Source organism: Notamacropus eugenii, chromosome 6 (assembly GCF_028372415.1).
Source record: "Notamacropus eugenii isolate mMacEug1 chromosome 6, mMacEug1.pri_v2, whole genome shotgun sequence".
Lineage (NCBI taxonomy): Eukaryota > Metazoa > Chordata > Mammalia > Diprotodontia > Macropodidae > Notamacropus > Notamacropus eugenii.
The window spans coordinates 212,397,498-212,424,950 of record NC_092877.1 but is presented as its reverse complement, the minus strand read 5'-3'; the positions used below and the strand labels follow the sequence as shown (position 1 = coordinate 212,424,950).

Here is a 27,453-nt window from a genome sequence, read left to right as displayed (position 1 = left end):
GTTAGCTCATTTGACACTTTCTATGACAGATGTAAGTTCCAAATGGTATACTTACAGGCATCCCTTCAAGACCATTATGTCCAGGTAAGCCTCTGTCTCCCTTGGCACCTGGCTGTCCCGGGAAACCTAAACAAAAAAAATGGGGGAGGGAGGTGAAGGGAATGACTCACATTTTATATTAAAATCCCTAATTCAATACTAAAAAACAGGAACATCTTTATACAAAGGAGATATTCTGAGACAAACTTTATAATAAAAGTCCCCACTGAAAACTAAAACTATCCTGAAATTTACACCAGCTAAAAGAGAGAAAAAGGACTCTAAGGGCATGTCAAATGGTTTTGGGGTAGGTTTTTATACGTAACTTCTTTTTCTGAATAGATATCTTCTTGAGGAAAATTTTATTCATTTTTTGGTAAAAGTATGAGCTTCATCAAGCTGCACTGTGTAAAGAGAGCGTCTCCATCAACCACTTGTTTATAGCTATTTAGATATTAGGAAATTCTTTGCTATAACAAAGTTAAATGAAACAATATTATTTTCTATTGTGTGTGTGGAAAATCATATCAAAATTTTCTGTTCTTCATTAGATTAAAATATAATAAGCCAGAACTCTAAGAAGCCATAATGATGATTATAGATTTCTCTGACCAAGGGCAATGTTCCTTAAGATATTATTCCCTATGCCCAAGATATGACTAAACAAGTCAAAGTCAAAGTTCATTATCTTACCTATTTCCCCTGGTGGTCCTTGTGGACCTGGAAGTCCATGCAGTCCATCTATATCACAGGTTAGGCAACCCTGACCTTTCTCACCTTCAAAATAAAATATATGTACCATGTGAGTGTATTATATGTAAAAAAATCCTCAGTACACCATGCTGAGAGTCTAGAATAAATGGGTCACAGTTACTAGCAAACATATTTAAAGTCAGATTTTTCCAAATGATCACCTCTTTTAGGGGTATCAGTTTTCTAATAAATAATAGAACTGGCCCATCTTTTTGTACTAGCCTCTTTTCTCTTCTATAGACAACTAAGATCCTTTTTTACCCATACTTCCAGTCTGCTCTAAAAACCATGTTTCACATACTACCTAATTTTGCCTCTAATAATTCTAAACAACAAGTACAAAAATGAGGAAGACCCATCCCCCAAAAAGTGAAGCAGTATACCTATATATAGCCTAAGTTGCTTATTTTTCTTGGGTTGTGAGGGAAGGGGATAAACTATTTTATTCCTCATGTTTTATCTACTGTAAAAAACAAACAAACTTTTAATTAACTTTTTTTCCTTTGGCTTATTTTGTTTACATGAACTATATTATGACAGAGTGACCCAGTAAAAATTGTTGACTGATAGATGATAATCAAAGGAAAAAAACCAGTGGGGCAATCTGAAATTAAGGGCTAGGAAAGAAAAGAAAATATACCCCATTATGGAGATGATGAGAAAGCATATTTTTCCCTTTTTGTTAAGAACAATTATTCAATCCAAGAAAATAAATGTTTGATCAATGAGGTACACTTATGCTTGCAGTTTTAGGTTTTAATGCTGAAGACATTACCTTGCTTCTGACAGCAGAGGGAAAAGCATACAGAAATAAAAGTTACTAGAAAAGTATGGAAAGTTAAAGTTTATCGCTATCCCGTTTCACCTACGGGACATTCTTCCTATCCCACCCCTTCCTGAAACTTTCCTGTTCTCTTCCTAGCCCCCGTCTCTCCAATCACCCAATCAGGGTTCTTTCCTCCATGGTCATATCTTAGTATTCCTTAAGCATTCCTTTGAAAATATGAATTAATAACTGAGATTTCAGTTGACAGCACCTGAAGGAAGTAAGAATGTTGAAAAGATATACTGTGGGATCAAAACAATGGAGCGGCTACTTACTTATAGCTGGTAAATATCCATGTAATGTATATGGAGAAGGGTAAACATGGAGAAATGTACACTCTGAGGTAGAACTGCAGACAGTTCTCCATGTGTGCATACTGAAGGTTCCAAAAAGGCTAAAAGATATCCCACAACTGTTACATTTGACTTGTTAAAAGGAACAAGAAAAATCAGTTTACAGAGTGTCAATCCAACAGCTGTCCAATTAGCACCACTAAATCATGATGCTATGGAGTTAAAAGTAGATCTGAGCTTTAGACTTCAAATTTTTTTTTTAATTCTCATAAATTTAGTGAAACACTGTCACTCTTTAAGACTTTTGCTCCTCAAACTTTAAATAGAAAAGTATGGTAATATTTCCATTTTGTCTCTGAGTTTGGTCTTCTGAGTTTGTCTACCTGAGGGCTACTCACTCAAAATTACATGGAAACAGCAGGGAAACAAGAACAAAGATACTGACCAGAGGGACAAAGACCGATAAAATTTCCTTTTCTGAAAGGCATTCTCATCTCAAAAGTGCAAAATGAGACAATCTCAAAAGAAGCAGCAAAAGACAATTATTCAAAGAATGTATCTTGAGAGCATCCCACATATTGACGGTTAATAAATTTAGGATCAGGTGTGAATATTGAGTTAAAAATATCCTCAAGCTCTAAAATAAATTACCTTTCTCTCCCATCTCCCCTGTCAATCCTGGTAGCCCAACATTTCCAGGTGGACCTTGATCTCCAGGTGGTCCAGGCTGGCATTCCACTATTCCATCTAGAAGTAAAACAAAACAAGGAAGAATTTTGGTTTTTATAAAATCCAGATTTCCCAGGAAATAGCAGCCAGGTCAGTTTACCTTTATATTCTATAGCCAATGTGCCACAACAACAAAAAATGCATTTATTAGAATTTTAAAAGAACCAAGTCCATTGACTTGAAAAGTACAACCAGAAATGTTATTTAGAATGCCATGACAAAGCATGCCTTAATTCCTTAATCCTTCAGCACAAACTTAAAGCAAAGTCACTATTAGCCTAAAGGAATCATGATATACCACACCATGGTAGTGTGCTTAATAATTATTGATGTTTCATTCTAAGGCTCTTTTACATTAGTCGACCAGGAGACAAGCTAAAGCCACATAAACAGCATCTGGTGTATTTCTCAATGCAGGTACTAGATGAGAAGTACTGCTTTCTGTCCATAGAGAGTCATTTTTTTCCCTCTTTACAAAATGGAATATTTCTTCTTTTACTCATTCAAGGAAAAATGAAAGAATAAACCATCCCAGAGAATTTTGCTCTTGCTTCTTAGCATACAGATGACTTCTGCATCCCAAACATCCAAGAGTCACAAGAGGTTAAGAACTCATCAGCTCTACTCTTTCTTAGTCTGTAAAAATCTGTATTTGTGATATTGTAGACAAGGGCCAGAGAGATCTTGGTAGTGTGTGATCCTGAAGCATGATAGGTCATACATTAAATAATTTTACAATTATTTCTTTGGCCAGTAGTCCTCACATCAACCTGCTTTAAGCTTCCTCGGGTCTCTCGTGGAAATTACAAAGGGTGTATAGTTGGAGGACAAGAGACGGTAGCGACATGGGACAGCTAGTGAACAAATGCCTTTTCTATGGCGGCAAGCAGGCAGAGGTCCCTGAGCAAACCTTCCGCTGTTTCGACTTAATACCCCAACAGAATTCCCCCTCATCCTATTCTTTGGGTCAGCGTTGGGCTGCCCAGAACATCAAGCAGTGTAAGTCAAACCTGAGGTAGCCACAGCCCTGGTGGTTTAGTGACTTCTCTTCATTAAAGGACAGAAAGTCAGAAAACCTAAAACCAATGAATTCTCAACATTCTTCCTAGTCTGCCAGAGCTATTGATTCTAGATTTGTGTCTTCCCTCTCTGCTCATTTACATCTTTCTTCATTTTTGTTTGGAGAATAATTGACTGAACCCAAAAGGTCCTACAGAAAGTAAAAATAAACTATCTTGCCTCAAAAAAACAAATCCCAAATTACTTCATTGTGAAGAGCAGGGTATTAATAGGACAAACTTAAACCTGCTAATAATCATGACATTTATATCCCGTGTGTGCAAAGCAATATACCTATATGATCTCATCTGGTCCTCATGACAACGTTTTGGGATAGCTACTACAAGTATTCTTCTACTGTCTCTAGAGATATGCTGAGGCCTATAGTTAAAGGATTTTCTCCTCATTACTAAGTTAGAGGAAGGTTTGGAACTGAGGTCTTCCTGACCCTATGCAACACACCACACTGTCTTTCTCAAATACATCTATGGTCTCAGAAAGAGAGTCCATGAGAGATGATGGTAAAATAAAGAGACTGGACTAGATTATCTCTAAGGTCTTTTACAAATAGCAATAACATGACAAATGATAGAAATAAAACTTACACACTTTCCAGAGAACACTTCAATCGCCCCTCACCTAATACCATCCTTGTGTACTTCTGATGTAAAAACAACATAATATGTATGGGTCAATCAAGCTAAAATAACTTAAAACCCAAACCAGAAACTAGAGACATTCTAGCTGACAAGATAGAAAAATCAATATTATGATCCATGGTGAACAGTTTTTGTCTATTCAGATTATTCGCAGGGACAGATGGCCTAGAGCTCATTGTAACCATATGGGAAGACAGTCCTAGGATTCAGTAGAATATTTCAAACCAGGCTGTTTCACTTGCACATGGTTAATGAACCATTAATGTGCCTCAAAGTGGTAATTAGCTGTAAGCTGTCTCTTTGCTTAAGTCATATCGTGTACGTAAAACATTCTCACTTATAAATTATCCCTTAATACTTCATGATTTTGCGCTTATATTATATTGCTTATAATGGGCTACGGTAGGTTGATAGGGCATTAGCTATTCAAGTGCTTTCTATTCAAATAAAAGAAGTGAGAAGGTCACCTATTTAGCAGAACTATACTTATACATAAGAAGCTTATACTTATACATGGCGTAGTGGCACCGGAACTGGGTTTTGAGTTGAACAACATGCCATTTAATATATGTGTAACCTTGGACAAGTCACTGACATCTTTATGCCTCAGTTTCATGCATGTGTAAAATACAAGGACTGGACTAGATGACGTATAAGGTGCCATCCAATTCTATATTATGATCCTTTGACACTAATAGTGAACAAAATACAAAATATATAAGAGAACTCAATAAATGCTGTTTGCTGCTAAGAGAGAGGGCACATGAAGTGGTCAAGAAAGCATTGGATCTACAGTCAGGAATACTTCAGTTCAAATCCTGCCTCAGATACTTACTAGTTTTATGAATCTCAGCAAGTCACTGAAATTTTCTGGGCCTCAGTTTCTTCATATAAAATGAGAGCGCTGCATTTTATGACCTCTCTGAGGCCACCCTGAGCCTCAGCACTCTTACCCACTATGCTCCCTAGCTGACTGAGAGAAAACTGATCTTTTCATTTGCTCAGTTTATTTTCCTATCAAGAAATGTTAATCTCATTGGTGAGGTATGCTACCTTTAGGTCTGATGCATTCTAATAGATAAAAATTTCTAATTCTGGTACTTTGATGTTTTAATAATTAAATCTCCTTAAATAATGATCAAAGCTTAGCTTATGCATACTTTCAGTTCATGTTGAATAGTATTATAGAAACAATCCAGAAGTGGTATATGCCTACCTAACAATTTTCATTTTAAAGTCATTCTTATTAACCTCTAATCAATTGTAAGTCTTGAACTCTTTATTCTTTAAACACTTAACTCCCTCATCAACAGGTTATGTTTGAGGTTCTGAGTAGGCCTGACACTTTTTGTCTAGCCCTGACACTGAGAATATTGTGAATTCCTAAGAGAACAAAATTAAATGGAACTTACTTGTATGACCTGGCAAGCCAGGTGGCCCAGGAAGCCCGGGAGGTCCTGGGAACCCATCTCTTCCACTTGTTCCAGGTAATGATTGTCCTGGAGGACCTCGGTCACCCTTTTCTCCTCTTTCTCCAGGAAAGCCAGGAGCACCAATTTGCCCTGTGCCTGGGAAACCTTAAGTCAAAAAAAGAATCGATAAGTATAAAAGGATACATTCTAACCAACTGCCTTGCAAAACAAAAAGAAAAACAAACATAAAACCCCACAATCACTAAACAGAGCAATTTCACTGTACCGAGTCAAAGAGAAAATACCTAGGATGTAATCACTCAATAATATGCGTTAGGTGCCAATAGGCATATGACACTACACTGGATGTGATATAAGACTAGTTAAATTAACTTGCATGGATAAAATGCAAAACATGCATGCAGACAAGTGTGAATGAATGGATAGATATTTTTTATGTTGAGCAGGCATAGATGCTTGTCAATACCTTGAACTGAAAAAAAAATATTCTAAATACTACCATCAGAAGGCAACAGGAGAAATATGAAATTTCTACCTAGGAAATGAGAATAGAGCCTATGTATAGAAACTCGTATTAGATGAAAGGAAAAATTGAGATTAAACAGAGGGACAGCAAACAGACTGCTTTTCTGGAGATAGAAACATAAGTAGAGACTAAAGAGATGTAACAAGTGTGTACTTGAAGGCATCAAAAGCTTGAAGACGAAAAACATGGTCTCAACATGAAGGACTATGGTTGCCCACTTCAAGATTTTATGTCAGAATGTTATCTGAGTAATTATTTGCATTGGTAAGATAATTTCCTCACTGGTTGTTCCCTGCATCATGAAATTACAAGACCAGATCAATATATAATTGAAATTATAAGTCCATATATATTCATAGATATGCACATCCATCCACTGATACACAGAGAAATACATACATATATGTTTGTGCATACATGCATGCATTTGGGAACAAAAGAGGAGATGATAAAGAGAGTAAAAGAGAGAAGGGAGTCATAGAAGGAGGTAGGGAGGGAGAGAATAAGAAAGAGAGAGGGAGGGAGAGCAAAAGAGGGAGAAAGGGAGAGAGACAGACAGAGACAAGACAGAGACAGAGAGGGGGAAGTCACAGAGGCAGAAAAAGAGGGAGAGAGAGAAAAAGAGGGAGAGAGAGAAAGACAGCGACAGAGAGAGACAAAGAGAGGCAGAGGCAAAGAGAAAGAGAGGGGGGAGTCACAAAGGGAAGAAGGGAGGCAGAGATTGAGAGAGAGAGGCAGAGAGAAGGTGAAGGAGAGAAAGACATGGGGTGAGAGAGAGAGAGAGAGAGAGAGAGAGAGTGCTAGATCAGTCTACTAAGGTGTGGAGAAATTGCAATCTGTGTTAGTGGAGGAACTGGTGACATTGACAAAATCACTTTTTAAGAATTGCACGTCACTGAAGAAGATGATTTGAACTCTAGTAATTCAAACAAACATATGTCATATGTTTTGAGCCTATGGGCCCAGGACAATAGTTCTAAATGCTTTCAAAAATACAAAGGAAATATGGACAGGGTTCTCAATCTCAAGTTTTCAACGTAATTGAGGTAGAAAACAAGAAACAATAAGAAAATAACTTAGTACTAAGCTACATGGCACAACTGAGAATTCTAATAGCACTTCAGAGAACAAATAAGGTGTTGACCAGAGTACTCAAGAAAGGCTTCACAGAGAAGGCTGGAGCTGAACTGGACTTGGAAAGATGTGGAGGAGAGACGAGAATCTACATAGGAGAATTGACAGTGATGTAGTAAGCCCCACAATAGCTGGGAAAGTGAGGAACATGGAATAATCTGACTCCTGTAAGGTTTTGTATTATGGACCAATGATAAATAAAATCACACAGGTGATGTAGGAATTTCTTAAGAAGTTCCTGAAAGTCAGAGGAGTCAGGATTTGATAGAAGAGACAATGCGAGGTCATTAGAGGTTCTGGAGCACAGCAAGTCCACAAAACAAGATATCTTAGAGAAAAGAGAAACCATATTCAAAGTATAACATAATTACAACTAGACATTGCTATAGCAACCCTACATTATAAGTGTATATACACGGAATATATTAAAATAGATGATATATTTAAGTATACCTATATATCTATATATATATATATCTATATAAATATCTATATAGAGAGAGATATTTAACATATTTGTGCATGTTCATTCTTACCCTAAAATTACTTGGAAGAAACATTCTGAAAATACTTAATTTTTATTTTTATTGTTTCCTTTATTTGTTCAACAAACATTTAAGCTTCTGCTATATACAAACCAATTTCCATACAGATCTATAACATTCAATACACACTGAAGAAAACAGGGTAGGTAGGGTAAAAAATTCTTACTATAAATTGAATTTTTACCTGGTGGACCTGGTAGACCTGGAATACCTGGATAACCTAAGGAGAAAGACAAAAAGAGAGTTATTAGAATTAAGCTTGTCAAATTTATCACTTGATCGGTTCACATCTGCCATAGTCATAAATACTTACGTCAATGGGGACATGGAAAGGTCCACCCAAAGGCAAAGAGAAAGGAACAATTCTACATAAGCCTCATGAACTCAGAGGAACAGGAAAACAGCAGTAACAGTGATGGCCAACACTCTTCTATATTTCAGAGTACTGTCTCCTATCTGAATCAATTCAATTTCAACAATAAATTTAATGAACATTCAATTGTTTGTCACTAAAAAACACATCAAGTGCTACTCTACAGTCCCTTTCCACCTGGGCAGATTTGCAATTATAATATAGGTTTGTGATATAAACACACATTAAATGTGACATGGTTTATGGTATAAAATAAAATCTCAGTCATTGCTCTATTTGCTATATAATTCTGCCAGTTACACAAATGTTCTCAACAGAAGGATGAATTCAGACCAGAAAGAATTCAAAAACCAAAATTCACCTTTTTGACCCGGTTCGCCTTTTAATCCTGGAGCACCTGGATATCCCTTCTCTCCTTTTTCACCCCCTGGTTGTGTGCTTATCACCTGTATCAAAGTAGGGAAAAGTGTACATGAATGCTAGGCTCTACATATGGCATCTAGAAATGGGAAGAAAATTGTTCTACTGGAAAACTAACAAAGGCATGCTCAACACCAGCTTATAGCAAGTAAGACCATGAGTTGTCCTCTAAGAATATTAAAACACAAAAGAGTAGCTATGAATGTAGAGAATATGAAATATCTCAGGTTTCCTTAACACAGAAATTTGCCAGGCAGCTCGGTGGAGACGTTAGAGTTAATATCAATGAGTTGATAATGTTATTTTGGCTTGTTTTCTTTCATTAAAAAAAAAAAAAACCTAAGGGATTCCTGAGCATACATATTTTAGCCATGGCATAGATTTTCAATTAAAACAATAGGTAAGAAATAAACATTTATAAATTTACCAAGGTCATACCTTAAGGGAGATGCTAGGCATTACATTCTTAACAAGCCAATGGGTAGTAAAGAGGACTTCTCCTTAAAGTCAGTCTTAAGACAGATGGACAGTTTGGGAAATATATTCATGACCTTCACTTACACCTAATAAACCATTCTCTCAAATACTAAACCATTAAAGCTCAAGAAAAATTGCAAAACCTAACATTAGTCAATACACACACACACACACACACACACACACACACACACACACACACACACACTTGCTGCTTTTTTTATATTTTAGCAAATCATTTTGTTTTTGGTAACCTGAGGCTCTCTGGAAGAAGAAAAGAAAGTAACAATCTAAAAAAATAAAATAAAAATAGGCAAAAATATTTGCATGTAAAAATGATCATTTTTAGTATATACTTTTCTCTTCAAAAATCACATGCAATATCAGGAAATATTTTAACTATTACAAAAAAAAATTAGAACAGGGCAGTTTCCTCATTGTCCAAGAAGGGCAATAACTGATCATTTCTTCACCTACAGACATCCCCAAGGGCAGCGTACAACAATATAAGTCATTGTGGCAATACGTGAAAAAAAGCACCAAGATGATGGGAAAAGTAGTCCTGGAAAGATTCCTACAGAACAACTGAGCCCCATCCTTCTTTCACTTTAGTTCAATGATTTTATAGACATTCACCCTAATAGTGGCCTTACTCTGACCTCTCAGAAGGCTTGTGCTGTGTGCAAATTTGCACAGAAGCCGGTCAAGCCAAAAAAAGGCCTTAAATATAGCTTTAACTGAACTCAGAGGAACTCAGAGTCTGTTGACTGAGTACCAGTTTGGCCAAAAATGACAAAATGATTGCAAAAGGATTAATATTTTTTAGTCCCAAGGACCATCTACTCTGGGATGTTGGCAGTTATAATCTACATCAGTTGAGGAAATCAAGGAACTGAAAACATCAAAACATAGAAATGCACATATTATATTACATTGATTTTACTTACAGGGCCCGGTAAGCCTGGAGGGCCTGGTTGTCCTTTGTCTCCCTGTAAAATAAATGAATTCCAAATTTAATTTATTATTGCAAAAATTACACTGCAGTAGATGATGATATTAAACATCTTATTTCTGCAAAATAGAATTGACATGCTATGCCCTCAAATTCATTTCAGTTTTATAATATCACATGAGTCAATATCTGGAAGGCATTTAGCACGGCATTTGGTATACAGTAGGTACTACATAAATGTTAGCTATTACTGTGATTATTCATAATATTACCTCATCTGATTTTCATGACAACCTTGGGAGTTTGGCTCTATTTTTATCCCCATTTTGCAGTTGAGGAAACATTAATATTAATATTATCAACCACAAATTTTTAGATATAAAGTACTCAGCCAATAGTGGTAGAAACGAATGTTCACATGAATTCATATACATTAACCTTGAACTTCCTCTTTTCCCCTACACTATACTTTGGAACCACTTGATAACATCCCCTATTTCCTCCTCCTTTACTCTAGCTCAGAAAAAGAGATATGGCTTCTCAGCAAGGTCAGCCCCTAGACTTGTACCCTTTGTATCCCATCCTGTCTCCTCTGGCAGATTATCCCCCGCAACCAGCCTCTTTTTTTGATCTCTAATTTCTTCCTAGACTCTGGTTCATTCTTTACTGTCTACAAATATGCCCTATAACTCATTCATTCTTGAGGGGAAATCCTTATTTGTTCCCGGTTTTTCCTCAACTTATTATCCTGGGCCAAACTCCTAGAAAAAGCACTCTTTGTTAGCTTTTCCCACTTCCTTCCCCCATACTCACTTCTCAGTACCTTGTAGCTTGACTTTAGATCACTCATCAGCTGGAAATGATCTTTCCAATGTTATCATGTAATCTTAGATGTCAGATTGGATAGTCTTTTTTCAATCCTTACCCTTTTTAACCTTTCCACCATATTTGAAAAAATTGTCCACCTATACTGATATTGTCCTCTCTGAATTTTCATGGCAATGACCTCTTTTGTTTTTCTTCTGCTTATGTGGTCATTCTTCTTCCTCTCCTTAGCTGCATCATCAGCTTAAATCACACCCCCTCAGTATGGATGTACCCCAAGATTCTGTCCTCTTCTCTTTCTGGCCAGTTAGGTGATATAATAGATATCACCTAACCATAGGTGATATAGATGTTAGGATAGGTTAAGCAGTTAGGTGATAGAGCATGAGACCTGGTGTCAGGAAGACCCAAATGAAATCAAATCTATCCTCAGACACTTGCTAGCTTTGTGACCCTAGGCAAGTCACTTAATCTATTTCTGTCTGAGTTTCTTCAACTGTAAAATGGGAATGATAATAGAATGTACCTCCCAAGGTTGACATAAGAATCAAATGAGATAATATTTTCAAACTGCTTAGCACGGTGCCTAGCACATAGTAAGCACTTAACAAATGCTTGGGTTTTTTTCCTTTTCTATATGCTTTCATTTGGTGACATCATTAGTTCCTCTGAGTCCCACTATTATCTCTACTCAGATGACTTTCAGATTTATATATACACACCCATGCCTTCTGAGATGCATTCCAGTGTCACCTACTGTCTATTGAACACTTCCATCTGAATACCCCATAGACATCTCCCACTCAAAATGTCTAAGACAGAATTCATTATGTTTCCCCAAAACCCATTTCCTTACCCTCTTTTTTCAAGGTACCACTATACTTCTAGTCATTTAGGTTTGTAATCTCAGAGTTATCCATGTCTCCCCATTCTTTTTTTTACCGCCATGTACCCAACCAGTTGCGAAACCATATAGATCCTACCTCCATAGCCTCTCTTGCTTCCATACTCTTTGATTCACTCATGTGACCACCGCTCTACTTCAGACCCTCCTCACTCCTCTCCTGGACTATCAGAACCTCCTCATTAGTCTCCCTCCCTCAAGTCTCTCCCCCTTCTCATTCATCTTCCACACGAGTGTCAAAGTGAGATTCTTAAAGCACAGATCCGATTCCCTGTTACGACTAAGATAAAATAGAAATCCCTATTTGATACTTGAAGACCCTTATAATCTTGCTACATTTGTGTACTTCCAGTCTAGTTATACATTGCACTCCTTCACATACTCTACAATTCAGCTAAACTGATCTTCTTGGAGCTTCTCACACAGGACAGCGTGTCTTCTATCATATACAGACTGTCCTCCCACCCATACCTAAAATCTACCCTCCAATTATCTCCACCTGTTAGAATTCCTAGTTTTTATCAAACCTCAATTCAAATGCCACTTCCTTATGTGAGGTTTCCCTGATTTCTCTCTTGCTTCTAATCCTTCCCTCAAGCACTCAAATGAACTAGTCTGAATTTTATGTATAAGTGTATATATTTATATATGCATAAGTTGCCTGCCCTGATAGCTGCAAGCTCCTTGAAGGCAAGAATTGTTACCTTTTTGTCTCTAATAATAGCTAATGACTAGCATATATGTAGTGTTTTAAGGTTTACAAAGGACTTTACACATTATCTCATTTTATCCATATGACTACCTAGGAGGTAGGCACTATTATTATACCCATTTTACAGATAAAAAAACTGAGGTAAATAGAGGTTAAAAAGTGACTTGCCCAAGGTCACATAGTCTGAGGTAGGATTTGAACTGGCATCTTCTTTGGTCCAGTACATTATCCACTGTGCCACCTTTGTATTCCTAGCACAATGCACATTGCCTGGCACATAGTAAGTACTTTATAAATGCTGATTAACTGATTCATTAAAGCAAGTTTAATATATGAAAATTCTTAAATTTCAAATTAGAAGGTAGCCTATCCACTTCAGAAAACATTTCTCATTGCTGTTCTTTGATTAATAAGCCCCTTTCAGGAATACAACTGATATTTAGTAATAGACGGCCACTTCCATCTCCAGCTCATTTTACAGATGTGGAAACTGAGGCAAACAGGATTAAGTGACTTGCTCAGGGTGCCTTTCTGAGGCCAGATTTGAACTTAGGAAGATGGCTACAACCCAGACAGTCTATCCACTGCACCACCTAGCTTCCCCGCAAAGTTTCATATTCCATGAAAAGAGGATGGCATTAATGAATGCATTAGATCTTTCTTCATTGGAGGCTTTAGCATATGTTGAAATTGCATCTCTCTTCTACTATCTGTTTTTCCTCATTAATTCACTCTTCAGCGACCATGATAACTGATTTTTGGGGGGAGGTCTGCCTTGTGACTTTATGGGTGTCAGAAGTTTGCTGGTGAGGAATTCTCTTGAAAAAGAGATGGACAACTGCTCTGCAATTTATAGTCTCTATGAAATTCACTTGGGTCACTGGGAAGCCGTTACTTGTCCCAAATCAGATGGCCATTATATGTCAGAGGATGGAGCTGCACAGAGGGGCCCTGAGACAGAGGCCTGCTCATCCCGCTACCCAAAGCTTCCTCTTAAAGACCTGTTAAATATCTTCTATAATAAACAAGATCAAGAAGTGCAGTGGGCCCTGAAATGCAGAGAAAACTCTCTCATTTACCTTGGAGAATAAAAGAAACTTAACCCTTCCAAGTCTATTTCTGAATTTTTAAAAATGGGATAATAACGACACCTTTCTTACTCCACAAAGTGAGGATCACAACTTAAATGCAGATAAATGTTCCTTGTAAATCACTACTAATACAAGGCATTACTTTTGTCTGTGTTTCTCCTGCTCCCTGTTCTAAATTCTAACAACAGAGTAAAATATTTAACATGTTGTATAAAAACAAAAAAAACTACACACATGTAAAAGAAAAATACAATGTCTTTTACTGGTAAGTTTCTTGACTGAATGTCTTTTTCTTCAGTAGGTCATTGGCTCTCCTGCTTAAAAAAAATGGAGGGTTCCTCTAGTTTCATTTATTTTTCAAAGGCACAGCTGCAAAGTAGCTTACACGATGTAAGTAACTTATAAAATCCAAATGCAATTTCATTCTCACCTTAGCACCTTCTCTGCCTGGTAATCCTGGGAATCCTGGTTCACCTCTAAAACCCTAAAAATAAGCAGATGAAACAACTGCATTGATATGCTGTAAAGGTGAATATATGCACATATATTAAGATGAAAGAACTTTGTGAAAATACTTACTGGACTCCCCTTTTCTCCTTTTTCACCATCCTTTCCAGATTTTCCCTGCGCAACAGAGAATGAATCATTAGCAAAGTATAAAATGATGACATGACAGTAAAGTCAAGATTCAAAGTTGAAAAGAAAATATTCAGTCTCTCAATTCAATTGTACATTTATTCAGCATGTACTATATATGTAAAACCTTATGTCAAATCCCTAATGATACAAAAATGAATGACACTTTTTCTTGCCCTGAAGAAGCTTATAATCTAGCAATACCAGCCAGTCTTTACATGGCACTTTTAGATTTATGAAGTGCTTTCTTTACAACAACACTATAAGTTAGGTTACAAAAAATATCCACAATTTTTTAACACAAAGAAACTGGGGCTAATTGTCTCACACAAGGTCAAAAGTTGGGTCTTGAAACTAGATCTCTTTACTCCAAGTCTGACAGTCTTTTCACCACAGCAAGAATACATATATAACTATATACAAAGAGAGACTAGACACGAGACCAAATACAAAGAAGTGTGACACACTATGATACCTGAGAACAGAGAGTTTAATCCCAGCTTGGGAAGGGAAGAGAGAGCAATCAACAGATTATAGCAGACTGGAGGTCAGCCTTTCTATATAATACAGAAAGTTGTGATCAAATGGATGGATACAGGTCAGAGTAGGGTGAGCCCAGGAAACACTCAAGTCAAGTTTGGCAAAATTATGAAGTATGTGAAGACAGTGATGGAAGATAAGGCACAAAATGTAGGATGGAGTCAGATCAAAGAACCTTAAATGCCAATCTAAAGGGTTTGGGTTTTATCTGGGATACACTATAGATTTTGAAATTCTTGAATGTCAAGATAATCTTGACATGGGTGTTTAGGGTATATTAGAAGGGAATGACATTGGAATAAAAGTGGCTAGGAAAATATTGAAATAACGAAGGAGGGATACAGAAGAAAATCTAGGCAATGAAAAGACAAACAATGTCAATAAAATCTGTTTTTAAGAAGTTAATGAAGGCTTAAACTAGGGTAGTGACCAAGGAAACAGAAAGGACAGGTGAGAAAAATATTGATGAAAAAGAATTGACAGAACTTGGAAACATCCATGGTTGGTGAGGGCTAGTGAAAAACAGAAGGAGCAGAGTAGAATTTCAAGTGTTAAGACTAGCTGACAAGGAGAATTGTAGCTTAGCAGAAATACTGAAGAATATCACTTTCTTTTCTTCGAGATCACTAAAATATTAAAGCTTCTTAGTTTTTTTTCTAGAGGCCTTTAAGAAAGCAATCACTACCTTTCTATACAGAATTCAGAAAAGCCTTCCTAGATGTCTTATAGATCCCTTCCAGTTCCATGTTTCTATGACTAGGATTCCATGTTTAGTGAAAAAATGTTTGATCATAAGCAATAACCAAATTCATGGGAGAGTAGAATGAAAGATACTTACTCGAGGCCCTGGTTTACCAGGTTCACCTTTTTCTCCATCACCTGGCAGTCCCTTAAAAAAAGGAAGGGGAAAAAAGAATGAGACGTTATCTTACCCAGATAATTTTTAACATAGACAACATTTTATTAAAATGAATATATGCCTGCAATAAATCTATTAATTTTTCATGTTATCAATACAACTTGATTTTTCACATGCAGGGATGTTTTAAAATCTAATACTTACAGGACTTCCAGGTTCTCCTTTTTCACCCTAATGAATTAAAACACACAAAGATCCATAAGATTATTTCCAAATAATTGCATCAAATGTTCAAGCTTTAGTACTAATGGATGATAAAAGAGAGTAAGATCAACAAGTCTTTTCTGACCTACTGAAAAAGAAACATGAAGCTTGAGTTTGATTAATTAGTAATTGTGCTATGGTTCCCATGGTGGGGGACAGAGAGCAGGAGAGGATTGTAGACATGGATGTGGTAAAGAGTTAGTCCAGCATCAACTTTTTTAATATAACTATAGTTCCTGCTTTAGTATGCCAAGAGTCTGCCCTCTATACCTCCACACCAATCCCCAAACCCTGATACACTTTCTATAACACCAGCCATTCCACACAAGTAAATCTTGGAATGCAGCTGGAGAGTCGGGAGGGGTTGCACAAAAAGAAGAGAACTCTTTAGGAGAAATGGGAAAGGGGTTACTAGAAATGAACTGGAAAGGGGGAGGGAAGCTCCTATGTTAACATTTTGCTGCTGTTCTGGAATTTAAGTCATTTCTTCAGATTCCGGGAAATCAATGGGAAGCTCACAGAAATTCTTCATACAACTCAGGATTTGGACTCTTAGGGGCACACAAGGTTAGAAAAATGGAAGATAGTTTCTGAAAAAAATGGATTTTGACCCATGTCAAAATCTGTGATGCTTTTGGATGTGCTTAAAAATTAAATTTAGCATACTTACTTTTGGTCCTTGAGTAGCAAAATCTCCCTTTTTTCCCATATGAGCTTGTCCTGGTTCACCTGGAGGTCCACTAACACCTTGCTCACCCTATTGATTTAAAAAAAAAAAAACAATGGAGAGGTTATTAGGTACAGAAATAATTATACTAAGAAGGAAAATGAGGCAATTCAATACATTCTTCAGCTGAAGAAATATAGTCCTCATTTTTGGCTTTTAAATCATTAAATATCAGATGGTGTGCGTGCCTGTGTGTGTGTGTGTGTGTGTGTGTGTGTGTGTGTGTGTGTGTGTGTGTGTGTGAGAGAGAGAGAGAGAGAAAGAGAGAGAGAGAGAGAGAGAGAGAGAGAGTGACAGAGAGAGATAAAGAGAGAGACAGAGAGAGACACAGAGACAGATACAGTTTCATTGGCTCACTGATTTAGGAAACTCTCAGATCTGAAACTCCTTCAAGACTGACAATTACCTAAAGTACTGAGAAATTAAGTGACTTGCCCAATGTCACTCAGTTACATATGTGCCAGAGGCAGGATCTGAATTCATGTACTCCTGCCTTGGAGATCTCCTCTCTTCACAATGCTATGATGTGCTTCCTGTATATGTTTGTATTATATATAATATATGTGCATTATTACACATATGTATATTGTTCAGCTGTTTCAGTCATGTCTGACTCTTCACTATCCCATTTGGGTTTGCCATTTCCTTCTCCAGCTCATTTTAAAGATGCAGAAATTGAGGTAGAGGATTAAGTGACTTGCCCAGGGTCCCACAGCCAGTAAGTGTCTAAGACCACAAGGAAGATGAGTCTTTTTGCATGCTATCTACTGTGTCACCTAGCTGTCCCACACAGGCATATGTGTATGTGTATATACACATACATGTGTAATTTACATGTAATGGAATGGTATTACATAGAATGTCAGGGAATACTATTCTGCCCTCATGTGAGAAGTTAACAATAGAACTCAAATTAATAAATATGCACTGGGTTTTTCATTCAACTCTTCTGAAGCTAGGCATAGATATTTTAGACTTTTGGCTAAGATGTGTGTGTGTGTGTGTGTGTGTGTGTGTGTGTGTGTGTGTACACACATGCACGTGGAAATCTTTACTAGATTTATTAGTAGGAATGAAAGTGCAGTGGGAGTTTGGCATAAATATTTCTAAGTTCGCTTGCCTTTCTAAGACTCTGTGAATCCATACATTTCTTGTATAAATGTCTTGATCCAATACTTAAAACTAGATATTAAATTAAATAATATTTGATCTCATACTTTAGAATACTTATATAATTTTTCCTAGCATAAGTCTTCAAAATGATAGTGAACTATTTAAGGAACGAGAAAATTTCTCATCTTTCTTTGTATTTCCCCCATCATTTACAAGGATTACATTGCCTTATGTGGATTAATCACCCAATACATAATTATATATTTGATCTGTTTTAAGTAACCACTTAATAGTAGAAGAATATTCTGTGAAGTTCTATATTACATCATTTTATTATACTTTAATTTTTTTTTAAAAAAAGAGCTAATTTTCTTTTTCATTTATCCTGTACCTGATATGATGGAAAGTGAGCTCTTTCTGAATTTTATCCCCTTAAAACATCTGAATATAATGAAGATCATCAGCTTTAAAAAAAATACTTTTTTTTCTTAAGATGATGCAATTTCTTATGTTGTGTCAAGGTGGATGATTTTTATGCAGACTAGTCACAATGGGCTTGGTTAAATCAAGGAAAGTCAGTGGAATATAAAAGTAGATATTTGCTCATGAAAAGTACTGAGAGAAATAAATACGACACAGTACAGACTAGATTGGAGAAGGGAAATAATACTGCATAAAGAAACAAACATGTTATGACCAAGTGAGTGGTAGCGGAGGGAAAACAGCTAATGAAAATGTGCTGCATCTATCACTTTAAGAACCTAGTTTTCAACCCACTCTCATACTAATGTATCTTTGGATACTTTTATTGCAGAGATCAAAAGTTATGTAGAAGATGAAAAAAAGATACACAGCAAAGCATGAATATAATACCAACAGTTAAAATTTGACAACTACATTGTCTTGTTGTCTGCTTAGCTCTCTCCTGTTATGTATAGAAACTAGGTAGAAAAGTGAAACATTTTGAAATGGAAACACTCTGAAATCAAATGTAACTTACTTTGTCACCTTTGGGTCCTTGAAAACTCAAACCCATTTGACCCTGTTGGTTTAAAATTAAAGATATATTATTATAGGAGTTTCTGTCTTTTGAAATTAAACACAAAAAATAAATAGGCATAAATAACACTAAAAGAATTAAATCTGCAATGTAGTATTTTGGTTGCCTCAAAATTTTCACAGATGTGACTATATTATTAATCTCTGTGAAAACATTATTTTTAAGGTCATTAATAGATAACTAAAAAATAAATTCAAAAGATCTTTGAATACCATAATTCTCTATATTAGACATAAGTCAAGTGAACAAGCATTTAAATGCCCACAACATTCCAACCACTGTGCTAAGTGAAAAGGTAAAAACAGACCCCAGCACTCAAGGAATTTACAATCTGTGGGAAATAGATTAGATATTTACAAAGTTTCTTAAAAAAACAGGCCCAAAAAAAAGTACTTTTTTGGAACTATGAGAAATTTCATAATTACCTTATTCTAATTAATTTAAAAAACAAAAAACTTTATAAAATCTTTACCTTTTCACCTGGAAGTCCTGGAGGACCTGGTGGACCCTATGAAAGAAGACATTTAAATTATGTAGATATTTTAAAACATGTTAAAAATAGCTCTCAATTCTAGTGGGTTTTAAGTGACTTCTCTACTTCATTGACTATTCCTCTAAGTAACTACTTATTCTGATCCTACATATCTATTCAATTGGGACTATATTGGTAGATAATAACTTTTTGTATACAGGTTGAGAAAAAACTAAAATTAAAATGACAAAATTAAGTAGTTTGGGCACTCTTTTTAAATATTAGTCTTTTAACATTTTATGTCTATGTTTCTATACACTGTCTATATCATTTACCATTACAGGATAAACAATTCTTTTAACTTTATACCAATTTAGAGGAGAAAATCTTGATGGCCACTAAATATTGTTTATTACCCAGATAATATTATGTAATTAACATATGTCATTTATAAAAATGTGTTTATAGTGTGATGCAGAATATTAAAAGCTGGCATCAGAGTCAGGAGGACTGGAGTCAAGTGACACCTTTGATCCTCATTGTCTATGTGAGTAGTCAAGTCACTTTTTTTTGGCTAGGCAACCAGGGTTAAGTGATTTGCCCAGGGTCACACAGTAATAACTGTCAAGTGTCTGAATCCGTATTTTAACTCAGGTCCTCTTGACTCCAGGGTTATTGTCCTATCCACTGTGTTACCTAGCTGCTCCAAGTCACTTAATATTTAAGTGCTCTAGTAAATGCTCCAAGTTTATAAACTATAGAAGAGGAGCAGACCTGTGTTGATAGAGGGAATTTGCTCACCACAGAGTACCCTGTACCAATGAAATCAAAGTTCCATTCCCTACCCCCTTTCCCTTAGAAGCAACATCACTTTGAATTCTCTCTCCTACAGCTGTTGGAATTTTAACACTCTGGTAGGAGAAAATTTAGAGCAAAAGCAATTAAATCATGAATATTTTACAAGAATGACAAAAACAAATACTCCAAGCAACCTGTTTCCTAGAGTCTACCCAACCAAAATGAATAGACAATGTTACATTGATCTAAATCCCTTGATGTGAACTGTCTAACGATATTTTAATAAAGCTTTATTATATCATTATTTCTCTTCTCTATGCTTTTCCCAAAGAGATTTCACTCATACATAGCAGGATAGTAACTCACAGGTGGTCCTGAATATCCTGGTGGACCCTCCATGCCTGGTAACCCTGGACTTCCTCTAGGCCCCTGTTTATTAGAAAGAAGAAAAATCCTTCAAAAATCAGGAAATAGTTTTTTTTTCATCTTATCTGAGCTAAGAGGGAGAAATTTTGTGAAGCAAAGTATATAAGGGTTTATGAATGATTAAATAGACAATTTTGACTGCATGAAATTACAAAAAGGTTTTAGATAAGCAAATTCAATGCAATTAGAATAAGAAGGGAATGGATTGGTGGGGAAATCTGCATCAAATATTTCTGAAAAAGATCTGATTCAAGATATTTAGGGAATTGAAACAAATACATAAGAATAACAGCCCTTCCTAAATGGATAAATGATCCAAGTATAAAAGCAGCCCTCAAAAGAAGAATTACAAACCAGTGATAACCATCTAAACCACCATCACAAATGCAAATAAAAATAACTCCAGCTTTACTTCACATTCAAGAAATGGACTGAAATCGTCAGTGCTGGAAGGACTATGGAAAAATAGGCACTCTAATATACCTGTTGGTGGAGTTACAAAATAGTCAAATCATTCTGGAATGCAATTTGGAATGATGCTAAAAAAAATGAAAGCTGTCCATACCCTTTGACCTAGGGTGCCTAGAGAACCCTTTGCTAGACATTTAACTTAAGAGAAGTTACAGACAGAATGAAAAATCTCAGACACATTAAAATATTCATAGAAATACTTTCTGTGGTAGCAAATAAATGGAAACAATGTAGATAGCTATTAATTGTGGGATGGCTGAACAGATAGTAGCACATTAATAAAATAGGATATTACTATACAAAAAAACCTACACTAATATGAAAAACTCAGAGATGCATGGGGATTATATGTAAACTCATATGGGGCGAAACAGGGAGAACAAGAAAACAATATATGCAGTTATTAAAACAAAGTAAATGAAAAGGTTTTTAAAAACTGAACACAGTGTAATTATAATAACCAAGCTTAGCCCTGAAAAAGAGGTATGAAAAAGTATTCCCTATCTTCTTTGACAAAGGGAGAGGACTATGAGTGTAGATAATTACAAATATTATATTCAGTTAATAATTTAGTTTTCCTGAATTGCTTATTATAAATCTTTCTTTTCTACTCATTCTTATAAAGAACTCTGAGTAAAGGAGAGAAGAGGGCTATAGTTAGAAATGTTGGTGATATAAAAAAATCTAATTTTTAAGAAAAAGAAAGACATTAAAAATTATAAAAATAAAGTCAATAAGTTTATGCAAATAAAGCTATATTTATTTAGCTAATACCTACCATTGGTCCAGGGGGTCCAGGAAATCCCCTTTCACCTTTTAATGGCATGCCTGGGATTAGACTAAGGATTTCACCTGGGTCTCCCTATAAAAAAAATACATTTTTTTAATATGATGAGTGTACAGAGATAGTCAACTAGAAAACACAACTCAGAATCCATCAAGTAAGAAGGTTTTATTACGGATGGTCAGCTAAAAGCTATGCACATGAAATAGGGTATGGCTTAGATATTTCATTGATTATGTCTGTCTCAATGATCAAGTGAAGGCTGCTGAAATGAATGGATCCATGCCACTATTTACTGTTACATTTAGACATCATTGTTGCTTGTCCTTCAATTTGGAAAAGGAACAATGACATCACCAGGTGATATCTTGACTTCACATGAGTTGGATTCAAGTGAGACAGAGTTGTGCAAAGTTGTCGGCCTCCCTCTCCATACAGAATCATTGGAATCCAGTGATAAGACAAAAGTCCAGAGGGCCGATCCAAAAGGCTGAAATATACCAGGCCCTGGTTGGAAGATTCCATGACCCATTCAGATGACTTAACCTGTAAGGAACAAAATTGCCTTCTCCTTCATAAAAAGAATTCATCAGTTAATAAACATGTATTGGTGCCTAATATATACCATAATGTTCCATATACTATTCTAAGCACTGTGGATAAAGATACACAGTAATAATAGTAACAATTCCTGTTCCCAAGCAGCTGAGTCTCTATCAGGAGAGATTATATGTATTGTATATTTACACACACATACATGTATATAATAAATGTAGAATAAATATAAGATAATTAGTAATCAATCAATCAACAAACATATATTAACTGCCTACTATGTGCCAGGTACAGTGTGCGCTAAACGCTGGGGATACAAAAAGAGGCAAAAAAAAAACTTCAAGGAGTTTATAATCTAATTGGAGGGCACAACACGCAAACAAATACTCACCAGACAAACTAGATATAGGATAGATAGGAGGTAATTAATAGAGAGAAGGTACTGGAATAAGGGTTGAGAAAGGCCTCCTTTAGAAAGTGGGATTTTAGCTGGGACTTAAAGGAAGCCAAGGAGGTCAACAGTCATAGCAGAGGGGGGAGAGCATTCCAGGCATGGGAGACAATCAGAGAAAATGCACAGAGTGAGAGATGGCATGTCTTGTATGTGGAACAGCCAGAAGGTTGGTGTGAGTAGATCAAAGAATATATATCAGGAAATAAAATTTTAAGAAGACTGGAAAGAAACATTATGAAGGACTTTGAATGCCAAATCAAAAATTTTGTATTTGATCTTGGAGGCAAGAGGGAGCCACTGGAGCTTACTGAGTAGGGGGTGACATGATTAGACATGCTTTAGAAAAATCACTTTAGTGGTTGAATAAAGGACAGATTGGAATGGGAAGAGGTTTGAGGCAGGTGGTCCTAGAAATAGGTTATTTCAATAATAATGGCTTGAAGTGGTGAAGTTCTTTATTAGAGTGGTACCAATGTCAAAGTAGAGAAGGAGAGGAGGACACAGTAGCTGGGGGAATGTGAAAGACTTCAAATAGTAGGGTACCTGAACTACATCTTGAAGAAGGATAGTGTTTCTCTAAGGTAGGCATTATGAAGGAGTGTGTTCTAGGCACTAGGGATGGGCAGTACAAAGATGTGGAGATGGGAGATGAGAAATTCTATGCCATGTGTGAGGAACAATGAAAAGGCCAATTTGTCTAGAATGTAGAGTATGGAAAGGAGAATAATGTATAATGTGGCTGGAAAGATAGATTAGGGCCAGGTTGTACAGGCCATTAACAACCAAATAGAAGAGTTTTTATTTTATCCTAGAGGCTACAGCCACTAGAACTGATTGAGTAGAGGAATGATATGGTAAAAGCTACACTTAACAAAAATTACTTTGGCAGTTGTACAGAGAGGGTAAATTTGAGTGGGGAGTGACTTCAGTCAGAGAGACTAACTAGAAAATTGTCATATTCAGAGTGATAGGTGATGAGAACCTAAATGAAACTGGTGGTTGTGTGAGTAGAAAGGGTCAGATTCAAGAGATGTTTCAGAAGTTAAAAAACACAGAGCAACATTTGGCAACTGATTTGATATGTGGGGTGAGACAAAAAGAAGAGTAAAAAATGAGGTTAAAAATGAGTTAAGGAATATTAACTCATTTGCCAAGGCACTCATGAGGATAAGATTCCCAAAGCATAATGTAAACAGAGTGCTATGTGAAGACTAAACAGCAATAACAAATATTTATAATGCATCTTTATGAAATTGCTGAGATGAGTGCAAAAATGCTCGCATTTTATCCCTTTTCATTCTCATGGGTTACAAAGATTTCTTCTTAGTTCACTTTTTCCTCTTCCTGTCATGAACATTTCTTTCGGATAAAATAAGTTGCCACTTCTAATTATAAATTTAGACAAACTATGTTTCTCCTTAATCCAACCACTTCATAATTTCCTTTTCTTCCTTGGTAAGTCATAATATGAACACTTTAAGAGTAAAATACAGTTTGAGGGATCCGCTGATGGTCGTGAAAACATTGTCTGGTGCAGCTAAGCACAAATGGTTAGAGGAAAAGAAGTCAATCATTCTACATTGTCATGCTGCAAAAGGTAATGTCCTCTTAGATATGAAGGGGTGAATTAGATAGAATGACTGATACCAGGTGGTCACGTCACTTAGCAAGACAATTGGCAGGCTGGATGCTGCTGCACTGGTAAGGAAAAGCTAAAAATCCTGAAAGAAGGCCCCCAGTGTATTATAAAAATCCCTTCTTTGGAGGATTTATGGGAAAGACCTGGGCAAAACAATCGCACAGAAGGAGACGGTGTGGATGCATTGCAATCTGTACCACTGGTATGCAGTATTTGACTAGGGTTGGCACTTAATAAATGCTTGTTGACTGGTTCATTGATTGATTGATGAGATCATGACTATTCTAATATATTCCAGTAACTGATACTAGACTATGACTGAAAACAAGATTCCTGAATAAAAAGTACTATGATGTAGAATGCTCATAATTTAATTCTATTTGGTCCCTGAGCAATTGTTAAATTCATAGTAGTACTAATCCATATTTTAGATGAGGAATGGAAAGAAAACAGTATTTAAATGAGTCTATTAAGGAATATTTAGCCAATAAATAAGATAATTCTAGTCCTTTTTATAAACAGATGACTCCAAGAAAAAAAACAATATAATCAGATCATATAGGAAAAATAATAACTCTCCAATGAATTTAATATTTACCACTTAAAAGATTCTAATTACTTTGATTCCTAATAAGATATCTTGATACTTTCCAAAACACAACAAAATATTTTTTATTATTAATGTATCTTACTTTATAAAAAATATATTGAACTTAGACTGGCCTAATTAGGACTGCTTAAAATCAAATATTATTAAATAAAATGTTTTAATCAGGCTACCTACAATTAATTAATTCATTAATTTATACATACCTTCATTCCTGGCAATCCTGGAGGGCCCTAGAAAAGAAATGTTTTATGTTAGTGTTTTTTTTTTAAAACAAAAAATATAATCATCAAATTATTCAGACTGATGGGGCAGAGGTAAGGAGAAAGGACAAAGAGAGAAAAGTGCCGAGAGATGAGATATGCTCAAAGAAATAATATTTCACTAAAAAAATAATGCTATACTTACTGCTATTCCAGAAAATCCAGGCAAACCAGGAGGACCCACTGGACCTCGATCACCCTAAAAAGAACACAGACATATTTTTAACTCTGAATATGTATACCTCATCATTTCCGGGTAAATGTAATGTCAGTATAAAAGCATCCTAGATTCATTACAAGAAGTTATAATAGAGTAGGAAAACTCTACTGGAGCTCAAACTGTATCATCACTTGGTTTTAATCCTTTTCAGATAGAGTGTTATTTGACAGCTTTCTTTCTGTTAGGTTGGTAAGAGGGCACTTTATAAGATAAAATATAGGAAGGACAGTGCTATCAACACCAAGACAAGGGAATACACAGTAAATGATCTTGCAGAATTTAATGACTGGAAAGCTGGTGCTTGAAAAGATACTCTAAGGTGAAATTGTGCAGAATGATTAAACATTTCCTAGTATCTAACTAGAAGAAACTGGAGCTCTTCAACCAATAAAGCATCTAGAGAAAGGCAATTTGGGATAGCAAATGGCATTGGGCAGGCCATCTGATCTAGGCTCTGTTCTCAGCTCTGTCAGTGACTTACTAGATAACCTAAAAGAAACGTTTTTACTTCTCCGTGGTTCATTTTCCTTATGCACAAAATTAGGATGTTAGAAGAGATCCTTTCTATAGCAGACCTACTATTTCAGCATGCAGTTCCAAGATTCAAAGAGTTGAATCCCCCTCTTACAAATACAATTTCTGTGATCACATCTCAACTTGATTTATTAACAGTTAGCTTTCAAGAGCATAGAAAAATATTTTTGCTATTTTGTTTTTTATCCAGATGTGTGATTTTTATTAGTATAGGGAACAACCAGTGAAGAAAATCTCCTTACCAATGCTTAAGAGAAATGTTTGGGGCACTCGTACATACCTAAAGTGTCGGAAGTTGAATGTGAACACAGATGTCTCTGATCCCAAGACTATTTACACTACACAATAGTATCTATTGCTCTGTCTGTCTGTCTCTCTTTCTCTCTCTCTCTCTCTTTTTCTCATATTGTTATTTAAAATTTCACAAAAGAGATAAACTTTGGCTCCAACTCCAAACTTACCTTTGTACCATTGCATCCTGGGATACCAGGAGGACCAGGTGGACCATCTTGGCCTGGGATACCCTGGAATTAACAAAACAAAAAAGTAACTAATACAGTAATCATCTAATAATGGTATTGTACAACAGAAATTTTTCAAAAAATAAATATTTAGCTTATACATACAGGAAGTCCAGGGTTTCCAGGATAACCAGATGAACCTGGTGGTCCCTATAAATACAAAAAAGAGAATAGAATTAAAATAGTTTACAGCAACAATATCTCCACTCCACTTTATTCAAAATATGACTATGGTAAAGTGTTCCTGATGTTTTAAATACAGATTACGCATATTCCCCATCATCCACTTGGGCAGAATGAAACCCTGCTATCAGGTGCAGGGGCATTTTCTGGTCCATTTAGCTAGATCATCTGTGCTTGCCAAATCTATAAATTAGACTACTGATTTTCATGCATGCATATAGAACTTAGTTCAAAATGCAGGTGTAATTCACACTAAGATCTATAAATATGGCAATCCTATCCTATAGCTGAAGAGCAAGTCTCTTTCAGAAACAAAATAAGACAACTTTATTCAGAATACAGTATTGATTTTTGTACCTTATAGGGAATTAGCTCTGAATACTTCAAGATCCCTTGCCCCAAATATCTACCATTTATATTAACTTTTTAATATAAATTCAGTTCTACCTTAAAAATTTGTAGGTAGTTAGCATTTTATATGTTTGCTATTTTAATTATTTTTATTGAGGTAGATACATATAGTATCTATAGAATTGAAACATGTAGACATTTATCTCAAATGCCTCATTATTCTTAA

The 27,453-nt window shown here is 35.8% G+C and overlaps 1 protein-coding gene across 1 annotated transcript in view; it reads right to left on the bottom strand.

Annotated features, from left to right (window-relative positions):
* The window catches only part of COL4A1 (collagen type IV alpha 1 chain), a 202,289-nt gene that overhangs the window by 67,425 nt on the left and 107,411 nt on the right, over positions 1-27,453 (bottom strand). The window contains exons 5-24 of the mRNA XM_072621983.1: positions 26,799-26,843; positions 26,634-26,696; positions 25,564-25,617; positions 25,362-25,388; positions 21,895-21,978; positions 20,586-20,648; positions 19,422-19,457; positions 18,890-18,931; positions 16,720-16,806; positions 15,990-16,016; positions 15,765-15,815; positions 14,330-14,374; positions 14,181-14,234; positions 10,214-10,255; positions 8,731-8,815; positions 8,181-8,216; positions 5,771-5,935; positions 2,563-2,658; positions 733-816; positions 56-126 (exon numbers count right to left, since the gene is read on the bottom strand). Coding sequence (XP_072478084.1) covers positions 56-126; positions 733-816; positions 2,563-2,658; positions 5,771-5,935; positions 8,181-8,216; positions 8,731-8,815; positions 10,214-10,255; positions 14,181-14,234; positions 14,330-14,374; positions 15,765-15,815; positions 15,990-16,016; positions 16,720-16,806; positions 18,890-18,931; positions 19,422-19,457; positions 20,586-20,648; positions 21,895-21,978; positions 25,362-25,388; positions 25,564-25,617; positions 26,634-26,696; positions 26,799-26,843 — 1,257 coding nt within the window. The remainder of the gene's footprint in view (positions 1-55; positions 127-732; positions 817-2,562; positions 2,659-5,770; positions 5,936-8,180; positions 8,217-8,730; positions 8,816-10,213; positions 10,256-14,180; positions 14,235-14,329; positions 14,375-15,764; positions 15,816-15,989; positions 16,017-16,719; positions 16,807-18,889; positions 18,932-19,421; positions 19,458-20,585; positions 20,649-21,894; positions 21,979-25,361; positions 25,389-25,563; positions 25,618-26,633; positions 26,697-26,798; positions 26,844-27,453) is intronic.